At 34.1% G+C, this 23,140-nt stretch overlaps 1 protein-coding gene across 2 annotated transcripts in view; it reads left to right on the top strand.

Moving 5' to 3' along the window:
- The window catches only part of F5 (coagulation factor V), a 38,177-nt gene extending 15,684 nt beyond the window's left edge, over positions 1–22,493 (top strand). The window contains exons 12-26 of one of the 2 annotated variants that reach the window (XM_039327344.1): positions 146–358; positions 2,179–2,589; positions 3,961–4,102; positions 7,092–7,251; positions 9,304–9,540; positions 10,143–10,350; positions 12,150–12,329; positions 12,995–13,111; positions 13,504–13,575; positions 14,368–14,462; positions 18,368–18,523; positions 19,431–19,575; positions 19,791–19,939; positions 20,847–21,029; positions 22,072–22,493. In XM_039327344.1, coding sequence (XP_039183278.1) covers positions 146–358; positions 2,179–2,589; positions 3,961–4,102; positions 7,092–7,251; positions 9,304–9,540; positions 10,143–10,350; positions 12,150–12,329; positions 12,995–13,111; positions 13,504–13,575; positions 14,368–14,462; positions 18,368–18,523; positions 19,431–19,575; positions 19,791–19,939; positions 20,847–21,029; positions 22,072–22,218 — 2,615 coding nt within the window. In that variant the 3' untranslated portion in view covers positions 22,219–22,493. Of the gene's footprint in view, positions 1–145; positions 359–2,178; positions 4,103–7,091; positions 7,252–9,303; positions 9,541–10,142; positions 10,351–12,149; positions 12,330–12,994; positions 13,112–13,503; positions 13,576–14,367; positions 14,463–18,367; positions 18,524–19,430; positions 19,576–19,790; positions 19,940–20,846; positions 21,030–22,071 lie in introns of both variants that reach the window. The other variant, XM_039327343.1, reaches the window with a different exon arrangement.
- The last annotated feature ends 647 nt before the right edge of the window (positions 22,494–23,140 follow it).

Raw genomic sequence — 23,140 nt, 5'->3', positions numbered from 1 at the left:
CATACTATTTTTACAATTCTAATTTTATTTCTTTAATTCTAAGGACATTTATCTTTGAACAGGTTCTCTTTAACTATTGAAACTCATTTTTTGAGTAGCTGTTCTTAAGAATGCACTCCTAATTGCATTTTTAATTTTATTTTAGCACTCAATGGCTATGCATCGGATAGAACAGATCCTTTGGGGTTTCGTCAGTCTGAAACTGTTGAATGGCACCTCATCAGTGTAGGTACAATGGATGAGATTGTTCCAGTACATCTTTCTGGTCACACCTTCTTATTCAAGGAAAAGCATCAAGATATTTTGAATCTTTTCCCCATGAGTGGTGAATCAGCTACTGTAACCATGGACAACCTGGGTATATAACTTTGGGTTTGATTCTTTATTTGTTTTCAGACAGAATAGCTTGCAATATTATTAAAAATATTATAAAATTCGTAGTATAGAAAAGCACGATTTCCATTAAATAGCATAAAAACACTGAAGAGAATTAAAATAAAACTAGCATGGATTAAAACAAATAAGCATTAAATTATAGGTGAAATCTAAATTGGCCCTAGGGGTCTTTCTGATTATGAGTGTGCAAAAATCCAATTTATGTGACAGACTATTCATTTGTTATTATATTCTCTCAATTCCCTCTGATTTTACTTTCTAGAATTTCTTTTCTTTTTAGCTTTGTCTATGTATTTATACCATGTAAATTCTTCTCAGTTCCATTTTATGGGAGCTTACAAATATCTATTGACAAAAACATTTAGTCTAATAATTTGAAGAAAAAACATTTTAAAAACTATGACCACAACATTTCCAAAGCGCTGAAAGACTTGAGTTTATGATATGTTTCAAGCCTTCTCCTAAACTCTTACAAGGGGAGAGGAGGCAAGGGAGCGACCTCAGAGTATATGATCTACTATGGAGAAGGTAGAATTAGTTATTTATATGAAATATATTTGTGGCACACAAGATGATTAATTGAGCATGCAGTAGACAATATGGTAATTTGGGCCTGAGTCTTGTATATGCTACTATAGGTAGCTTTTTGAATTAAACCTGAGAAACGGTCAGTTGTCAGTGCAAGTGTTTCAAAATGGTGCTCTGTGTCATTTATCTCCTGTATTGCTGAATTCCAGGCCAGTGGAGTTTCCAAACCCCCTCCAAAGAATTTATTTCATAATCCAACCTTGTGATTATCAGTGCATGTATCAATGATGCCAGATCATTCTCCATGAATGACGTGCCTGGTTTATCAGCTGAAACATACAACTTACTATGTGTACTCTGGTTTTACATTATCACAATTCAGAAATAATGTCCAAGTTGTGAATATGAACCTTAAGATTCAGAATCTGAATCTGTCCAGATCACATATAACAGCAAAGTTCCAAAGTCTAGCTCCTGGAATCAACAACAGCTTCATGTTCAATTTTAGTCTCAGTCTATTCTTAGTAAGTCCTTTATAGCCAAGAGATGCCCAGAGTTGTAAAGACATTCAACGTTGAGCTTGAAGAAAAGGAGAAGGGCAGCTAGGTTATTCTGCATAATAATAAGTAGTTCCATACTGATATAATGTATAACTATAGAGTTTATATCTTTCCTCAAAATAAAACAATAGTAAAGCTTAAAAGGAAAAGAAAAATCAGGGCTATATGCAGTTCTGAAGCCTCAGCTTGCCCACTCCTATCTTTAAGGGAGTAATGGGTATCATATGTTTGTGATTGTTGTTCTGTTTATAGCTATATTTTTTTTCTATGTATTATATTGCTATGGTATGTTAGAAAGCCCTTCCTAGCCTAGTATCCTCCAGTTATTCTGGATGTCTCTCACAATTCCTAGTGCAGCAGCTCCCAACCTTTTCCACACCTGCACCCCTAGAATGCTTCTAGTATATTCTCTCACCCCTTACAAAAGTTTGAAATAACAGCAACAAATTATGCATATACACTATAATTTTGAAAACCCAAGTTTTTGCACCCCCTGGAATATTGTCTTGCACCCCCAAGCGGTGCGAGCACCCCCAGTTAGGAACCCCTGTCCTAGTCAATTTGGATTTACCATACTAATTTAATCTATATACTAACATTGTTAATGGACTGCAGAACTAACATCAGTAATTAAGTATAAGCAAACTATGAAACACAAGAAATCTATCTATTATGAATTATTTTGCATTTTTAGGAACCTGGCTTCTGTCATCATGGGGTTCCCGTGAGATGAGCAATGGAATGAGACTGAGATTTCTGGATGCCAATTACGATGATGGAGATGAACAGGAGGAAGAAGATAATGATGATATTGTTGCCAACGTTGTCAATTTTGGCTCTTCAGAAGTACCAGTAATAAAAAAGAAAGAAAAGGACCAAAGAAGTGTAGTATCAGACACAGAAACAGATGACATAGCAAAAGAATTTGGATTTTTCGATGGAGAGGATAATCAAGAAGAATCAAGCAAGGAACAGGAGGAGGATTATGAAGAACAACTAATGATAGCTTCCATGCTTGGCCTTCGATCATTTAATGGGTCAGTTGCTGAAGAAGAAGAATTGAATCTCACAGCTCTAGCTATACAAGAAGATGCCTATACTTCTGGTAATGTATCTTTAAACTCTCATCTAGTGTCAACAAAGAGCTGTGATACTCTGCATGATAACGAAGAACTGAGAACTCAAAATAATTCTTGCGTAACTGCATCTGAGACAATCTATGCTAATTATACATCTTCAGCAGGAGAAATTTTAATTTCAAATGTCACTGCAGTGATTGGCATCTTGCTATCTAAGAAAAGCCAAAATGAAGAGAATATTACTCATATTTCAGATAGCTACAAACAAATGCTTGCTGCTGAATATTTAAAAACAGGTAGAGGACTCCAGAGCAAAGATATAGAAGATTTAATGTCCCTTGAAATAATCTCTTCCATGAAGGAGCAAGAAGAAAATACATTTGAAAAAGATATTTGGGATAAAAAGAGAGAAAGACAAGTTTTGACAGAGGCAACTTTGCATGCTCTTAAAGAGATGTATGCTCTACTCTTTTATGTACAACAAAAGAGAAATATTTCTGCTTTCAACATTACAAGTGAGGACACAAAATTTCTTTCTAGTACAGAAAATGACTCTACCTTAGATAACTCAAAAGCCAATTACTTTTCATATGATTATGATTATAAAGAAGAAGAAATAGTAGCAGCAAATGTTGAGTTTTCCAAAGTTACAACAAATATAACTTCAGCTGATAAAGAAACAGTGGAAAACAATAGATCTAAGCCAAATCTTGTTTCAATACCTTCTATAATGCCACAGTCTGAAAATTTGACTTCAGATGCCACATTAGATAATTTTGTTTCTACAGCAATTTCAAAGACTACAAAAATTCAGAAAAGTTCATCTCACCAGAGAAAGAAATGCCTCCCTAAAAACACAGACATGGAATGGAATGTTGTCCACAAGAAAGAAAGTGACAATATCACTAATGAGGCTGACAATAAATTCCACAACAGCAGCAGAAATGCCTCATTTTATCAAGAAAATGCCATGTTCCCTTGCAAAAGAAAAGAGAAAACATATAACTATGATGGTCAAGCTGAATTGGGCCAACCAGGAATTAATAACAAATATGAAGCCCAGAAAGATGAGAACTGCACTGTCAATATATCTCGACCTTTTTTAAAAGTCCAACGAAAGAAAAAAAAGCCAAATGTTTTAACTCCAAGGACTTCCAAGCCTCTAGTCCTACCTGGAAATCTCAACAACTCCCAACTTTCCAATAAACCCAACCACACAAATTTGCTAAATGAGGCCAAATTAACACAAAAACACAATAAGCCAATTGTTACAATAGGTCTTCCAGTAGAAAATGGTGACTATCAGGAATATGATATAGATAATATAGACAATGATAAGAGTAGCAGTGGTTCATTTGAATATGAGTTAATGTATTATGATAATCCATATACCACAGATTCTCGACTTGACAGTAATAGTGCACGTAATGCTGATGACATAGCTGGACGCTACCTACGTACTATCAACCGAGGAAATATAAGGAAGTACTACATTGCAGCAGAAGAAGTGTTGTGGGATTACTCACCCTTCAGAAAAAGGTTTGACTGAATTATTTATTTTTAATTATTGTTCAATTTCATATTGCCGGTTTAACAATGACATATTAAGATGTTAAAGAATCTCTAAGCCATGAACAAGCTGTAATTGTTATAAAGAAATGCTATTAAAACTTGAGCCAGGTATGAAGAACTGGACTGTTCAGATGTTACCACAGAAAGATAACAAATATAGAATTATGGACTCTAACCTGGAATAATGATTTCCAAGATTCTTTTCAATCTCATTCACGCCAAAGCCTTTCCAAAATCTTATGTTTTTGGTGTCATCTAAATCCAGCACAATTCATTTTAATTTATAAAACAAAATGTAATTGAGGTTTTTTGTAGATTGAAAATTCTATTTTCTATAAAAACAGTTTTACTGAACTATTTGTTTAAAAATTGATGAGTATTATGATCGTAGGGTTTATGTTTTAACTGAAGTTTTTGGATAGCGTGTCATGAAAATATACCCTGTTTTAGTATTTGTGTTTTGGTATTGTTTTTTTGGAATTTGGAATTGAGTTAGAAATTAACTGCTCAGCAGCCAAACACAAATGGCATGGGAACACACTAGGGCTAATTCTGAAGAAGCCCCAAACCCAGATATGTAAGAACCACAACAGTGTTTTATGAATCCAGGCATAATTTATAAACTATTGTTGTATGATCCCAGCCAAAAGGAAAACAGAATAATCTGAACTGGAAAGCAGGAAAAGATAAATATGTTTAAAGAGAATAAAACATTAAGAAAAAGATATATTTTCATATGCAAGTTTTGTTAGATTTGTTAAAGAAAACAAAAAAATGCAAAGAGGTAGCCATAAGCTTTATTATATCCAATTTCTCCAGTGGTTTTGTGCTCAGACCGAAGTACAGATACAAGCTACATTAAGGAGAAAACAAAAAAGGCAGTATAGCAGCAGCATGGCAGTGGCTGTCCTTGGCAAAGTCAGGAATTGAATGGAAATAACAAATGACCAGACTCAAACTATCCTACTTCAAACACATTACACAAAGACTTAGTTCTTGGGAGAAGACTCTAATGCTGGGAAAGGTGAAAAAAAAAAAATGATTACAAGTTAGATGGACTGTTATATTGGTGGTTGGTGCACTTCCCATGGAGAAAATCTATGTGGTCATGAGAGTCAATCACCAATTCAATGACATAATTGATCAATAATCAGTCAGCTAGAGGAACTCCAAATAGGAGTGCAAATCTGATAAGAGACTATGGCACCGCCTATCAGTGAGGTAATATCATAGTCTGGAACTTCTGGAAGCAGAAAAATAAGATTTTCTCCATGAGTGTGGAATATTACATTACACTTGATACCATTACCCAGAACTTGGTTCCATTTCCTTGTGTCTGAAGGAAAACTGTGCACTGATTGTAGGAGAGTTATGGCTTACTCATTTATCAGCTCCTGTTGTTTTCCAGAGTAATGATTAGTTGGACTGAAAACTAGGTGGGAATAATAGTGAAGCAAATTTCAGATAAAAATTAGGGGAACCTTTCAATTAGTTGTTTATTAACAAATAGATTACTTTAAGAGATAAGATTTTTGTTTTGTTTTAGAATTATTTCAGCTGGTTAAATAACTAAGAGTTCTATTAAGAGTTAAATTAGGCTGGACAACTTTTTGACATGATGTCATACTGACAAGATCCTTGTAAATTGGCAGGATGTTAATTTCTATTATCTTCAAAATCACCTTAGGCCCTAACAGTCTAATATATTTTCAGATAGCACTAGGTAGGAAGATAATGCACCTATCAAACACAGTGGGAAAAAGTTTTCATGTAAGCATGGTACGACTGTACTCTAAATAAAAGTCAGTCAATTGTGTAAATCTGTTTTTAGTTCATAGAAGAATTAGATATTAATCATTTTGTGTAAGTTTAATAAAAGTGTTTATTAACTTCTAGCATTAAGAAAAAGAAAACAATTAAATATCAGTTCAATATTTTCTTGATATTAAACATTCACAAATAAGAGGAACAGGCTATTGTCTCTAGCTAGGATTCTTGTTTATGTTTATCAAAGAGGAGCCCCTTTGTTAGTCAAAGAACTAAATTTGAAACTGAAGAATCTGCAGAAGCATGGAGTTACTATTCAAACAGAAATAGAGAACAACATACACAGGCATGCCAAACCATGGATCCTGCTACTAAACCTAATACAAGTTCTGTACATGTGACAGTAACCCCTAAATTCCTTACCCATTACTGAATAATTTAATTATTTATTTATCAAATTTGTATAGCTCATGCAAAGTGACTCTGAGTGGCATATAACAATCAAATAAAAGAACGGATAAAAACAACATGTACAAAATAAAAATCCACATTAAAAGATAAATATTATAAAAATAAACATACAAACCCTAGGCAAAGAGAAGATAGGAATAGTCACTTCAACAATGAAGCCATCTGAACATGTCACTGGTGACAATGGTTTGCAATTGGCTGGGTTCATACAACCCAGAATAATTCATAATCTGTGATTTCTAAATTATAATGGCTGGGTTCAGATAATACATTAAGACAAAATATAATAATACTAATAAAATACCAAATCCAGTCTAAACATCTGACTGATAGTGTGATAAACCATAATATTAATAAGAAATGGTCAAAAATGCAAAATGCAATGTAAACATATGGCTGACTGTGCAACCAAAAATAACAACAATAATAATAACTATCTGCCCATTCCACACCCTAGGGAAGTACTTGATAGGTGGACAAAAATGCCAGATCCAATCTAAACCTCTAGCTGACCAAGTCTAGTTGATTAAATTTAGATTTTTTCAAACCATATTATGACAATTCAATGAATGTCATAATTCAAATAATAGCTTTGATATGTTTTTTCCCATTATTATTCTGCCATTTTTCTTTCTACAGCTACAAGTACTTAATATATAGTATATGCAAATTTTTAAAAATTCAGGTTTTTTCTTTCCCAAATCTTCCATATACTTAGTACAGTGAGAAATCGCGTAACCAGGACCACATTCAAAAAAGCTATTTTCCGAAGTTATCTTGATGATACTTTCCAGACACCTAGAACTGGAGGAGAATACGAAGAACAACTTGGTCTACTGGGTCCTCTCATTAGGGCTGAGATGGATGATGTAATTCAAGTAAGTCTATGTTCACAATATTTTAATAAAAGAGTACTTTGGATTTTTAACAACATTAAGCATGAAAAATGTTTGAACTACAATAAACGGAATCAATTTCAGATTCTAAAAAGCCCATTCCAAATTTTTGTGTCTTACAACTACAGTATATGTTAAGTAATTAAATTATTTATACAAAAGATGTAACAAACATTTACCATGGACAGTACTGGAATCAAATCAGTGCTTTTCACATTATCTGGGATGAGCACCAACAGAAATAGGACCAACTAGCGTACTGGAAACAAATTTTGAAATGTAAGAAGCTGGGGGTCTGGCTTCTTTTATCTTTTTCACAAATCTATTCTGTTACAGGAATTCTGAGCTTTCCTCAGAGACTGCTTTTTCTTTGAAGTGCTTTGAACTTTGAATGAACCTGTGCTCAAACTCAGTCCTATATAGTCTTCAGGAAGCCCTGGGAAAGGAGGAGGGAAGCATTTGCTGGAGTGCAATGGACATGTTAGATGTAAAAAGGAAGAACTGTCAGAACAGGCCTCTAACTCTAAGAGGCTTGCAAAGGTGTATCAGCATATTTTTATACAATCTGGATGTATCTATCTAGCAAAATAGAAAATAATAAATTAAACATACTCTAATTTATTTTATGCGTATGACATTTATGACAATATTTAAATATTGTTTGTTTAAATGTTTAAATATTTAAGATATTGTATTCTCTTTCTCTCTCCTTCCTCCCAAGTTATGTCACAAATTTTCAATTTTTTTTGTACTTTTGCAAACTCTGCATTCCCTGAGCCTACAGAAGTTCAGCACTCAGGAAATTCAATTCACTTCTATTGTGCATGGTGATACAGAAATACAATATAATATCAGTTATTTTCAGTATCGTCTGGATAATATTCTGAGTCAATCTTGTACAGTCCTTGGTTAACAACAGTAATTGAGACTGGAATTTCCGTTGCTAAGAGATTTGGTCATAAAATGTGATATCATATGACTCGTACCTCTTAATGAATGCACAGTTCTGGCAGCCCATGGTTGTGTCATTGGGCAAATCCTATACTGTCATTAAGAGCATGTGGTCACCACTTGCAACCTTGTTTCAGTTTCCTCACTGACTTTGCTTGTCAGAAGCTGGCAGTGAAGGTTGAAAATGACAATTACATGAACATCCCTGTGATGTTATAATTGCGAGCCAATTGCCAAATATCTGAATTATAATCATGTTATTGTGGGGATGCTGCAATGGTTGCTATTACAAGGATTACCATTTCAGTTGAATGCTGGCTGAATAAGTGGTCCGTAAATGAGAACTACCTGTATAGAATAGTTTTGTATAAACTGTATATAGAGATCCAGTGAAACTAATAACATGTTGTATATGCAGTATATGAGATACATAAACTGTTTTGGGGTCACACATGGATTTATGTGGCAGGATCCAAAGAAAAAAATAAATTGTATTTAATATATTGATGTAGGCTTTCCCAGTCGGTATCTATTGGATAGTGTTGCGCTTCAGAGTTTAGTGACTATAATGTAGACAACAGATTTCCTGATATTTCACCAACAAATGTAGTTGGCATCTTCAAAGGCAAGGTGATCTGCTATGTAGATCATAAACAATTGAGCAGGAACTTATTGGGCTCCTGACTTTATAGCCAGGTGTCCAGATTTCTAATTACTGTTCAGCTGAGATGGTTTTCAACTGTGCAAGTTGGTAAGGGTTAGTCTTTGACTAATTGTTTATGCCTGATACTAATTGGTTGCTTTGGTGTTGTTGGTTGCTGATTGGATGTTTGTTTACCCTGATTGGTCATTTTGAGCATATACAGAATAAATAAAAAATAATAAAAATAAAATTAAATAAAAAAGAAATGTAAGTATACTATATAATCACATGTGATAAAATAACTTGTTTGCAGCTTCGGTGTATGCCATGATCCTTTGAAATATCCTACAATCTCTACAAAACTGCAAATGTTTGAAACTTTCTGGACATAGTTTTTTTTTTTAACTTCCTTATTAATCATTGACTGTTCAACTCTCTAGATTCAGTTCAGAAATAAGGCCTCTAGACCATACTCACTTCATGCTCATGGCCTTCTTTATGAGAAATCTTCTGAAGGCAGAAGCTATGATGACCAGTCTCCTGAGTTTTTCAAAAAGGATGACGCAATCATGCCAAACGGCACATACACGTATGTCTGGCATGTCACCAAACGGTCAGGACCAACAGACAAAAAGCAAATATGTAAATCATGGGCCTATTACTCTGGTGTATATCCGGTAAGATAAATATCATAGAATATTTTTAAAAAGAAAACCTAACAATCATATAATGCCTTCATTTAACCTTAAAGAAGTATATACTTATCTATCTTCTAGCATATGCATTTTGCTTATTTGTTTTATCTTAGATTTGCAATTACTTTCATGAAAAAGAATGATTTCTGTTTATTTTTTCAGCTCTGATTATAGGGCCATGTATTGAGGTTTTGTATATGTTTCCTAGATTTTGACCATTTTTTTGTAGGCCAAATAGTTTTGAAACCTCTAATGAAGAAGAAATGGAATCAAATTTCATCACCATTTAGTAGCTATATTAATAACATTTTCCCAATCAGATAATCTCTTAGTACATATATTGTTTTGTATAGAAATATTGATTGAATATTCATGTTTATTTTTCTTCAAGATTAAATATACGTATGTTTGTTTGTATTGCCAAATAATTATTTTTCATATTGGGTTTGTGTTAATTATTTTTACCTATAATTATATGCTATTACTAAATGTTCATTTTAGTAATATTATTAAATATTACTAGTGTTCATATTGTGTTTCTTTTTTAACTTGAAAAATAAATCACATTAAAATATACTTTGCAGGAAAAAGATATTCACTCTGGTTTGATTGGACCTATTTTGATCTGCCAGAAAGGCACAATTGACAAGTACAACAGGCCAATAGACATAAGGGAATTTGTCCTGCTTTTTATGGTCTTTGATGAGGAGAGAAGCTGGTATTTTGAAAAATCTGACAAAAGGACTCGTGCAGAGAAACTTGTAGGAATCCAATCTCGCCACACATTTCCTGGTAGAAATATTTCCATTTCTTTTGTATAAGATTTCCAGTTGCAATAAATCATTTTCATGCTAATGACAACATAATAGGATTGTCTACTCATGTTATCTTTATGTATATGTCAATAAAACTAGCACTTAGACTTATATACTGCTTCATAGTGCTTTACAGCACTCTCTAAGCAGTTTATAGGTCACCATATTGCCCCCAACAATCTGGGTCCTCATTTTACTGACCTCAAAGGATGAGTCAACCTTGAGCTGATCAGGATCGAATTCCTGGCAGTGTAATAGCACAGACCTGTATTTATCCATTGTTAAAACAATCAACTCAATTGTTAACTGATTGCGTGTGTTAATATTAAATCTATTAGATTTTGCTTTCTGTTCTAGTCTTTGTATCCTAGGTAAAACAACTTTAAAACTACATTAAGTGTACAGATCAGATTCTTTTCCACTTCTTAGATTCTATCATTACCCTTGCTCTCTTTTTAAATAAAATTATAGAGATGCTATTTGAAGAGAAGCACAAAAAAATACATCTTTGATTCCTAAAGATAACTTTGGCACACTCCTTCTCTCTTAACTCACCCTATCTACTGGGTAGATATGGAGGGTAGGAACAGAAGGAGGGATTGCTATGAATCGTGCTTTGAACTCCTATAGCATAGCATTTGTGTCAGAAGTACCGAAGCACTTACGGGTTGAAATGATTAGCCGGTGACTAATCACTGTTGCTTGTGGTATGCCTGCTTGGGGGCTCCCTTCCCGGCAGGAGCTAAAGTGAAAGACAGGAGCTCAACTATGCCCCACGACAACATTTGGGTCTTGAAGCTGGGCTTGTTAACCTCCTATCCAGCGTCCTAGTCATGTGAGCCACCGTGCTCCATTAACTCCTATACAAAAGGTGGAATCCAACTAATAATGATAAAGCTCCCAAATATTAAGAGTTCTGTGACTGAGATTTTCAGTAAAAGTTTTTTATTAACACAACTATATTAGCATAGCATTTTTATTTTATAGATAGTTATATCAAAGCACAGCATAAGATCTATTTTACTCTGATAACAACTGTTGAGGTATGATGGGCTGGCAGAATGACTGGCTCAAAGCTTGCATAGCGGTGTAAGTGAATGTATTAGAATCTCGGTCTTCCTCCTTTTAATCCAGAATCTAATTGACTGTAGCACAAACATCTGAGGAGCTATTCAAGTCTAAATTGGTTTCTCAGTTATCACAATTCTCAAGTAACAGAATAACAGTTGGAAGAGACCTTCTAGGTCTTCTAATCAGTCAAAATAAAGATTTTCACAACTGTTTGTTCAAGAAGAAGCTTTGTATAATTTGCTTTAATAAAATACATATTTAAACTATATATCTACTTCAACTGGAATTTCCAAATTTGGCTATATCATAATCTTTAGAAGCTTAGAAGATGGCTACATGTAACTGTAAAAACGCAAGATGAATTTGTCATACATCTTTCTGGTATTACAGTGCCTAACTTTATTTATTTTGTTTTAATCTGGCTTATTTTGAATCGTCTTTTTTATATTTTATTAAGACCAATCTTTGCTGGATATTTGTGAATGAAGCAGTTAAAAAATAAATACCTTTTTCCATCTCTCCTTACACTACTATATTTAAAAGCAGTTGTAATCTTAATGAGAACTAGGAGAAAAAAGAGAAGTTTTTCCCCAAATCCTCACAATGCTATTGAGTTTCCATATTCAACATTTTTAATCTGATGCCTGCTATATTAAACTGAACTGCAATGATTTTTGTTTAATCTGGTCATATTTTTATTTTTAGCAATCAATGGAATCTCCTACCAGTTGCAAGGCTTGAAGATGTACAAAGATGAAAATGTCCACTGGCATTTGCTAAACATGGGTGTACCCAAAGACATCCATGTTGTTCATTTTCATGGTCAGACATTCACTGAAGAGGGAAGAGAAGATAATCAACTTGGGGTCCTTCCTCTTCTTCCTGGTAAATAAATTCAGATACACACATCTGTTTCTTGCTGAAATGACTTGAAATATTTCTAACTACTTGCACTGAATATAGATATAAAGCATTCATTAAAATATGTTAGCCATACAGGAGGTAAGAATATTATGTATAACTTCTTGAGTTGAACAAAATAAATATGGGAAATAAATGTAACAATAGTATGGAATTCACAATGCATTTCAAGTTGTAACTGATCTTAAGGGAAATAGGATATTATTTAAATATAATAGCATCAGTTATATAACACTGTTACTCTTCATTTAAGTATTCTCTTAAAGAAGCATTATACAGCCTGCAGTATATTAGAATGTTAATAGCATTAACACAAATGTTTAAACTTCTGAAATAGTGAAATGTGCAAAATAACAGCACCTTACCTTTTGTAAGATACATTTATGATGTACATAGTGGCCATTACTCAATGTATGCATTATTAAAATTGTATGCAATGAAATTTGTTCATTGTAAATTTACAATGAATTTTGATTCCAGTAGCTTCAGAGATATGCCAAGACACTCAATTTTCCATCTAGATAATCTTAGAGAATTATGGCTAGCAATACAAAACTTCTCACATACAGTACAAGGGCAATTTGGAAATAATATTTTAAAAATTAACATGTTTCCTCTCTGCTTTCAAGGTTCATTCACCACGATCAAAATGAAACCATCCAAAATTGGCACATGGCTTTTAGAAACAGAAGTTGGTGAATATCAGGAAAAAGGAATGCAGGCTCTCTTTACTGTCATTGATAAAGGTAACGGAGCTTAACTATACTAATTCTACAAGGCACATATTTTCACTACAAGTTTGTGACACACAAAAAGTGGTGGGGATCAATACTGAGATCCCAGGATTTTTTGTTTGCATGGGTAGCATGTAGATTACATCAGTGGCACATTCCCTATTTAGCAGGCGTTGAAAATATTTTCAGGATTTGAGAGAAGGCATGCGTCCTATTTTAATATCATTTCTATATAATCTGCTTGTCTTTGCCTCTTCCTAGCTGGGCATACCTAAGATAGATACAAGAGCATAGCAACCATAACTTTTTCTTCTGTTGGGTTTAATAAGTAGTACTCTGCTTAATGCCAGAATTTAGGAAAAGCTAATAAAACACCTCCATGCTGTCTCTTTCTCCCTCTGCAGATTGTAAATTACCAATGGGTCTGGCAAGTGGGATAATACAAGATTCACAAATCAGTGCTTCAGGTCATGTTGGTAGGTTTTAAAGCTGTCATGTCAAAAATCTTGAATTTTAAAGCTGTCATGTCAAAAATCTTGTTATTTGGAAATCCTATATCAGTGGTGGCAAACCTATGGCAAGGGTGCCAGAGGCGGCACTCAGAGCCCTCTCTGTGGGCACGCGCACCATCGCCCCAGTCCTAGGCCTTCAGCTGGGTTTTATAAAACCTTTTCGCTTTAGGCCTCCACCGCCATGTGCAAAAAACCAACAACGTTCAATCAGTCAATTTCAACTTCTTGCAGGGAAAAAAAAGATCTTGCAAAGTTGAATTGATTGATTGAACTTTTTAGTCCCACCCAGTCTGCTGTTACCACTGCAGCCACACCCACCCAATTGGCCATGCCCACCCAATGGGTCACACCCACCCGGCACTCGACGATGCATAAGTGGGTTTTGGGTTGCAGTTTGGGCACTCAGTCTCTAAAAGGTTTGCCATCACTGTCCTATATCTATAAGTTCATCTACTATATTGTGTGGCTCTAATGAACATCCAGTTCATTAAATTATACATTGGGCATGTTTTCATTTTATTTTTATGGTGCTAAAAATAATTGTCTCGTAATAACAAGAAGCCAGGGAAAAGAACACCAATTATTAATATGTACTGGGTCCTCAATATCTAGCATACAGTATTCAATATATACTGTATTTTGGAACATTTTCAGATTTTTTTCTTTCTGCTTCTTGGTTCCAGTTCTTTTATAATAGTCACTTGATAATCGATAATTTCCAATATTTTTTTCTGTCTTTTCCATATTTCTGTACAGGATATTGGGAGCCTAAGCTAGCAAGACTGAATAAGGCTGGAAAATATAATGCTTGGAGCATCATAAAGAAGGAAAATGAGCACCCATGGATCCAAGTATGAATTAAGATACTTAGGGAAAACCCTAACTAAGATGACTTAAGCTTATTGCATGCATGGGCTGAGGAATCTCAGGCTTCTCTCAGCATTAGAAATCGAAGCTCAAGAGAGCAGGCATCCAAGAATACTAAACTCAGACAAGAAAATTAGTAAAAAGGAATGAGGCTAACTCTAGAATTCTGGACATGGCTAGATATCAAATACAAGCCCAAATTATAGTGAAATCAATATTTGTATTCTTGCCCTTTTACTTCCACCTATGTAATGGGTCTGAATTTTCTCTCTTCTGGGCAGGAGGAATGGTTTCCACCTGTTCCTAATGTTAACAGTTGTGGTAACTAATTTTTGACATCTGTTCTTAACTGTATCAGAGCTAACTTTCATAGGAACACAGGTAAAAAATATTGTGGTTTAGTGTAACGATGCTAAGAAAAAGACTCAGGCATTTCTTGAGCAGAGGTTTGAAGCTGCAGGACACAGCTTTACAAACTCTGAGTTTATTGCTTCTTATATACTTTTTACATACATAGGCTTTACCATTAACTGCTGACATTTTACATTCATAAGTTTAACCTTTAGCTGTTGACATAAAGTAATTGAAAAATTCCTTCATATAAGCAACTATTTTCTAGTAACATATTACCTGTTCAGAGAGCAGGTAAAAACAAATACAGGTAGATTAAAAAGGAGAAAGAACTGACAAAGACAGGAAGAGATAAAGACAGGAAGAGATAAGGGGGAACTTAAAGCATATTATTTATTTAGGTAAGTAAGGTATTAAGTCAAAAGGGGGTGATCTTTTGGCTGCTTCCTTGGGACAAAGGGTTTCAAAAGCTTATGAGGTTTGTGGGGGGGAAAGCTTGACAGTTTGCTGTGCGTGCTTTTTTCCCCAAAGTTTAGAAATAAGGGACACGGCCTCTATCTTCCTTACTGGCTAATATCAAGTCAAAAATAGTTCTGTCCTTTGTGGTTCCTCTTCTCTGAAAGAAAGAACTATCTGGAAGGTAAGAATTGTCTTCCAACAAATACCAGGATAATTAAATTCCTTTTATCATTTCTATTTAAATATCTGCAATTTGTTTTTGTTTTTTTTAAAAAAAGATCATTCATAACTTCTAAATTGGGTTCATAATATTAAATACCAACCACAGCCTTAATTTTTTGTTCCTTCACTCATTTTGATCCAGAGGCTCTCAACAATATTGCGAAGATCACTCTTGGATTTTTAAACTGATAATGGATATAGATAAAAAGATGGGTACAAAAAGGCAGAAAAACTAATTTCCATCCATTGCATTCATAAGGTTAGAAAAGACACAAGCATCTAAAAGATATCTTGCATTAGAGTTGAAAATTAAGTTCTTGCTTAATGATTGTCCTACCTAGTGACTTTCTCAGTTACAATGGCAATGAAAAAGTAATTTTACAACTAAGCCTTGGCTGATGACCAATGCAGTGTCCCCATCATCACATGATTGACCTTCAGGTATTTCTTAAGTGGTGGGGGTTTCTGAGTGTCACAGTGTCCTGGAATTACGTGAATGCTTTTTGTGCACTTCACAACTGGCTTCTGACAAATAGAGTCAATAGAGAAGCTGGCAATAAAATTGCAAGTTGTAGTCACACGATGTCTTGCTTAATGAGCAAATTAAATTGATGTCATATGGCCATTGTAATTATGTGATTTTTGCTTAGCAATCATGATGCTTAGTAATGGAGTTTTAGGCCTAATTGTGGTTGCTAAGCGAGGACTATGAGCCATGACATGGTGAATGTAGAACAGAGACTGATATCACTGCTCAAAAGACCAGCTCCTATTTTTAAGCTTTAAATGATTACAGAAGAGAAAGATTCAGGTTTAGGCTGTGTAAGATATATCATCTCAGTGTTTAAAGAACTGATTAGAACCTATATTGGATTCTTTTCTTATTGTAAAAGTGACATATTCCTCTAATTTTAACCTGATTTTTAGTATTATTAAATTTTTAAATGCAATTTTAATATGATTTTAGAGATACTAAATTTAGTCTCGGACTTTAAAGAATTTAATTCTAGGGAAGTTAATTTTTATCCTATTCACTCAGGCATGGAATTAATAAGCCAAGCTAAAAGCAAATAAATGCTTCTCTGTGTATAGAAACAAGATGCAGTTTTTGAAATGGCTGATCTCTGTTTTGTTCTGTAATGATCCTTTTTTTACAATGAACCTATTGTCACTGATACAACAGTTTATTGCAATACTACAATGTGATTTGGTTGTGGAAATTATCTTGGAATGCACTGTTATTCTTGAGACATTAAGAATATTAACATTTTAATATTAAAATGTTGCTTTTGTCACCTTAGATTAGGGGAGATTGTGAATTAAATATACAGGATAAGGAATATTTGAAAATTGCTTTCCCACTTGGGAAAGCAGATAAGTTTGAAAGCAAAATCTTTGATATATACTTAATTTCATTACATTCATCTCTATAGCCCTGACCATAATCAGTTAGTCATTTACTTATTTAGTGTATTGGTCTATTCCAGGGGTGACAAACTGCCGGCCCACAGGCCGGACGCCCCACCCCATTGCTGGCAATAGCAAAACTGTTCCAATACATTGTGCAATGTCATGTGACATCGCGAGTTTGACATGTCTGGTCTAGTCTATTTCCTTGTTAGCTCTGCAAATACTTATCAGAGCTATAAAGTAATATAAGAGCGTTAAATTTTAATTTGCATAAATAATACATATATTATTTTGATTTTCTTTGTGAAAGGAAACATGACTGCTACAAAGATATTCAGGTTCTGCATATTATTTCATATACACAATCAGTTTTATATGTGGTTCCTACATTGTGCTAAACTATAATTTGCTATGTTCATACATGCTCAGTGGTGGGATTCAGCCGGTTTGCACCACTTCGGCAGAACTGGTAGCTATTTTTTTGTTGCCCAGGCCCAGAATGGACTTCCGGAAGCAGCATCAACATAGAGAACCAGTTGTTCACATATTTGAATCCCACCACTGCACATGCTATTTTAAAAAAGAGATTACAATGGTTTAGCAATTAAAAGAATACAAAATTTGACACACCATGGCTTAGTGTCATATATGAATCCAGTTTTCACATCACTATATGTCAAATCAAGAGCATTCTGGTTGGTCTGCTTTTAGGTTGAGAATGATAGTAGTCTTAAACAACGGATGGCAAAGACTACAGGACAAATTATTATAGACCAGTGGTGGCGAACCTATGGCATGGGTGCCAGAGGCGGCACTCAGAGCCCTCTCTGTGGGCACGCATACCATCGCCCCAGTCCTAGGCCTTCAGCTAGGCTTTATAAAACCTTTTCGCTTTAGGCCTCCACTGCCATGTGCAAAAAAAAAAAAGGTTCAATCAATCAGTCAATTTCAACTTCTCGCGGGAAAAAAAAGATCTTGCAAAGTTGGAATTGATTGATTGAACTTTTTAGTCCCACCCAGTCTGCCATTACCACCACAGCCACACCCACCCAATGGGCCACACCCCCAATTGGCCACGCCCAGCCAATGGGCCACACCCACCTGGTACCCGACAATGCATAAGTGGGTTTTGGGTTGCAGTTTGGGCACTCGGTCTCTAAAAGGTTCGCCATCACTGGTATAGACGATACTATTTGCCTTGTATGCTGTACATTGGCTTAAATTAGAGAGGATGTTCTTCTAACCATTAAAGATTAACTAGATTTCAACCTTCAGTTTGTTTAGTATTGTAAATTGATAGAAAAGTGATAAAATTCCATTTATGTCAGACAGATTTCTTGAACCAATCCTGTATTTCCATCTAATATAGTACAGAATACTTTTTAACTGAAGAAATGAAACTAGGGTACTGTACTATAGATTCATAATTTTTGTTGTTATTGTATAGGTAGACCTACAAAGACAAGTTGTCATCACAGGTGTTCAGACCCAAGGAGCCATGCAATTACTGAAAAGTTTGTATACTGTGGAATATTTTGTTACCTACAGCAAAGATGGGCAAAAGTGGATTGCTTTTAAAGGAAAACATCCCAAAACACAAATGGTTTGCATGTTTCTTCTATCTGAAATCCTCATTCTTCTTTTCTGCTTGAAAATATGTAGAAGTAATGCTAAGAGTTTTTACCCTTTCAAATTTTAATATACTGTATAAAAAGAATAGTATTAAAATTATATATTCTCTATACATCTCTTAAACTAATACAAACATGTTTTATTTACTATCTTGTCCTTTTTTCACTTGTTTTTTTTTAAGGAAGTAGGTTTCTAAATCCAGATTAATTTTGAATGAGAAACAGAGATGCAAAAACTGGAAAATATTTAATTGGTGGGTGGGAAAGAATGTAAATTGTGGGAAGGTAATTTCTTCCCTTCCTTCTTTTAACTTGTAAATAATAAAAGAAATTATTAAAAGGGAATTGTAGCTGGGACCAACAGATGTGATTTGAGGTAGTTTAATATTTTTATGGGTAAATATATAAAGAATGATTGTGGTGATATTAGAGGTGTGTTTAGTGTGGATAAGAAAACCTGTGTACTTTGTTTCAGATGATGTATCGTTGCTGTTTTAAACACTAAATTATTTAGGCAGATTACATGCTACAATGAGGAATATGAATCTGAAAATATTATACATATGCGTATCAAAGACTGAAATACATTGTGTTTGACAGGGAAAATGGAGAGAACAGTTGTAAGCTATAAACAAACACCCAAAAAATAAAGCAAGTAAATATAATAGAATTCTTGCAATATGAAACTTTCTGATCCTCAATTCTCATTGAAATAATTCAGTGCTTGTTTTGATGTGCAACCTCGCTGAAAACCAATAATTGATTAAAACTGAGTAAGCTCAAATGCATTTTAATTTTCCAGATGCTAATATTTTAAAATAATTTATATTTTTAAAAAATGAGACATAATTTATGGAATTTGGACTTCTTTTTCCTCAGCTTTTTGAGGGTAATTCAGATGGTACCAAAGTAAAAGACAACCACATTGATCCTCCTATTATTGCTAGATATATTAGGCTGCATCCAACCAAGTTCTACAATAGACCTACTTTCCGTATTGAACTGTTGGGTTGTGAAGTTGAAGGTAAGACATGAAGAGACATTTGACACATGCTATCAAATGAGGAGAAACATTGAAAGTGCATGAGAAATGAGATTTTATACAAAGAATGAATATTTGGGGGGGGATTAAATTACTTGATCAAACTATCTGTAGAAATATAATTCCGAGCCTGCTGGTATTTTTTCCTGAATATGCTAGCAATAGAAAAATCTAACAAGGATATGTATTTACAACAGGGTGCTCTATGCCATTGGGAATGGAAAGTGGGGCTATCAAGAATTCAGAGATTACAGCCTCTTCTTATAAGAAGACATGGTGGAGTTCATGGGAACCATCCCTTGCACGACTCAATCTGAAAGGGCGAACAAATGCTTGGCAACCAAAGGTAAAAACAAAAGCTACAAACTAAGTTACCTGATTTTTTTTCTTGGTTGAATTTTTTAAATTTTACTTTTCCATTAAATTAAATGCTTAAGGTAGTTTCCATCTAATAATTGGTAGTATCAATCAAAGAGAAGAGAGAGTAGAGAGCACAGCTGATATGATTGGTATATTTTGAATGATGCTGAATTGTTATTTACATAGTATTAATATTTCTTTCCACACTTTTATTTCTCCTTAGTGAAGTCACTTCACAAATTATATGGCAGCAGTTTCAGAGTTGTATGTCAGTTAATACTGTCTCTCTGACTGATATTCTTGTATAATATAGGAGTCTTTAAATGATTGCTTATTGTATTCATGAAATTATGGAATCATATAATCATAAGACTGGAATGGACCTTGGAGATCTTCTAGATCGAGCTTCTGCTCAGGGCAGTTTTTATTCTATCCCAGACAAATAGTTGTCCAATATTTTCTTGAAAACCTCCAGCGCTGGAGCTCCCACAACTCCGGGAGACTATTTGTTCCATTGACAATTGTTGATTGGGAAAAAAATTATATTGCAAGAATTAATACATGAAGCATCCTTGAAGAAATTTGTGTTCTGGGCATTAAATGTGTTCTATTTTTATAAGAAAGAAAAGTAAAACAGAGGAAGGGGAGATTCCATTAATTCTATAGTAGTTAAAGTCCTATATAATTGGAGATCATCTTTGGATTTGTGTTCTTTAATTTTTGGGTAGGTAGGCTTCATGTGTTCTCTTGGATTTTTAATAGCATTTAATTTACATGTTAATGAGTTCAGATTTCCTGTGCATTTCCATATGACTCAATTAGTGCAGGTTGTAGATAATTAGAGTCCAACTGCTAAGAGTAGCATGATAAAGTGAACCTTGTTAATCCTTTAGGTAAACAACAAAGATCAGTGGCTACAAATTGATTTGCAACAGCTTACAAAAATAACAAGCATAATTACTCAAGGAGCTACATCAATGTCTACAGAAATGTATGTGAAAACATTTTCCATCCATTATACTGATGGCAATTCAACATGGAAGCCTTATTTGGATGTTTGCACTTCCATGGAAAAGGTACCAATTACTTATCTTACTGATGGATTTGATTACCTAAATTATACCTTCCAACCTTATTTTATTACCATATGTATGATACTATATTGGGAATATATAAGGCTGAAAAATCTTCATTTCCCTTTTCATAGATTTTAATCTAATCTTTGGGAGTTAGTGACTCTGTACTATCTAATTTGGTTTTGTTACAGCTCCTACAGTTTGCCAGAGTACATTGTTAAATTGCTGAACTATGATTTGTAATTAGGTGGGCATCAGAGGTCCCTTTATTAATTCAGAGGAAAGCAAAGGGTACAGATGGAGCAGCAGTTGATAATAGTGGGACAGATTAGCAGTTCATTTTGCCGATTAGTTCCCCGAAAAGATCACTGCTCAAAAACCAGAATAATAATTGAGTCTTATTACAGGTGAATTATAGTTCATGTCTCCTGTGGGACATAGCCCTAGTATTCTTACTGTAAAAACTACAAGCCAATGCTGGAATGCTTCATAAAGGGTAGTTCCTAAACATTCTCAGAATCAGTTTGGTTTTTCTTGCTTTTCAGGCATGGCTAAATTCTACCATGAGGTTTTTTTAATCTCATATTTTTCAGTAAAGGAAAAAATTATGGCAATGTACATCAACCCAAAAATCTAACGAAACCTTTCCCTTCCCTAGAGGGCCTGGAAAGATTATAATCACCATGTCCCCTATTTTTCCCTATCGCTGAAAATTTCCTGGAATTCCAGCAAATATGAGATTTCTCCAATTAAAAGCACTTGGAGCATGCCATCGTCAGGACAATACATGCATCTCAATTTGAATGAGTTTGACAAAGCACATTGGTAGTCAATAATAGCATTGATTTCAGATAATGAAACAATAGTTGAAATCATAAGGCAACTTGATAGGTTTATCTAAATTTTGCAAGCCCACAAATGAGATGAATTGAGACAGAAAATCATTTTCTTGGTGACATTCTGTGGCAATTTTGAGGATTTATATTTGAAATGTTCATTCATTTGCATATGATGCTAATTCATTCTTTTGTTTTATATTAAGGTGTTCACCGGAAATATTAACAGTGATGGACAAGTCAAACACTTTTTCAAACCACCTATATTGTCCAGGTTCATTCGTATCATCCCAAAAACATGGAATCAATATATTGCACTCCGGATAGAATTGTTTGGTTGTGATGTGTTTTAAGGCTTGCACAGAAGACTATCAAATCAAGCAACTTCAATGTTTCAGGTTTTCTTATTACTAACTCTGTTTTTAAAAGGAAACAAAACAAAAGCATAATAAAACAGTATTACCATAATAAAGCTATCCTTTTCAAAAGGCTTTCAGACACAACTTTCAAATAGCTTTGAAAATATGAATCAAAATAACACAACTGAAGTGACTTTACAATGAATAATTCTACTGCCACTTTAATCCTGAACGTACATCCTAACACAATAAAATCTTATTTTTTGCCAGTTTCATGTTCCTTGTGTCTTCCTGTTCTCAAATAGAAAACATTTCATTTCAATTTTTTTGTTGCCCTTTCTTCTGAGGGCATATAATGAAAATATTACATTAATTAAATTTCAGCGATTAAGAGCCTCTAGCTCAACTTGGCTGTACTAGAAAGTTAAACCAGGTTGGCCTTGGTTAGTACATAGATGATCATCTGAAACATCTGTGCCAATGAGATGGATTGGGAAATAGAAGGCAATGGTATTTAATGGTCCACTTAACGTTGCTAGGAAAAATATGGATGTAGCTGTGTAAATCATCAGAAGTTGAAACTGAAAAATATGAATGTAGCTATGTAAATCATCAGGAGTTGAAAGGCAACTTTTAATGAAGACAGACAACAGTAACTGTTAGATCAGTGGTATAAATGCTGATATCAATGGTGCTTTTCAACAGTCTCTTTGAATAATCTTAGGTCTGGAGGAGTCAAAGTGACTAATACAATCAATTAAAATGATTTATTTCAATTATCTTTCTAATATCTACCAAAAATAAACCAATTCCAATGAATCAAGAATAAACATATCCAAACCCAATATATATAATATATGCCCAATAATTCCTCAACAAACACATCTGCTTATTTTTGCAAATTTCCATATTTTAA

The sequence above is a fragment of the Crotalus tigris genome, unplaced genomic scaffold (assembly GCF_016545835.1).
Source record: "Crotalus tigris isolate CLP2741 ecotype Arizona unplaced genomic scaffold, ASM1654583v1 scf7180000024359.8030256, whole genome shotgun sequence".
Taxonomy (NCBI): domain Eukaryota; kingdom Metazoa; phylum Chordata; class Lepidosauria; order Squamata; family Viperidae; genus Crotalus; species Crotalus tigris.
This window is presented reverse-complemented; position numbering and strand designations above follow the sequence as displayed.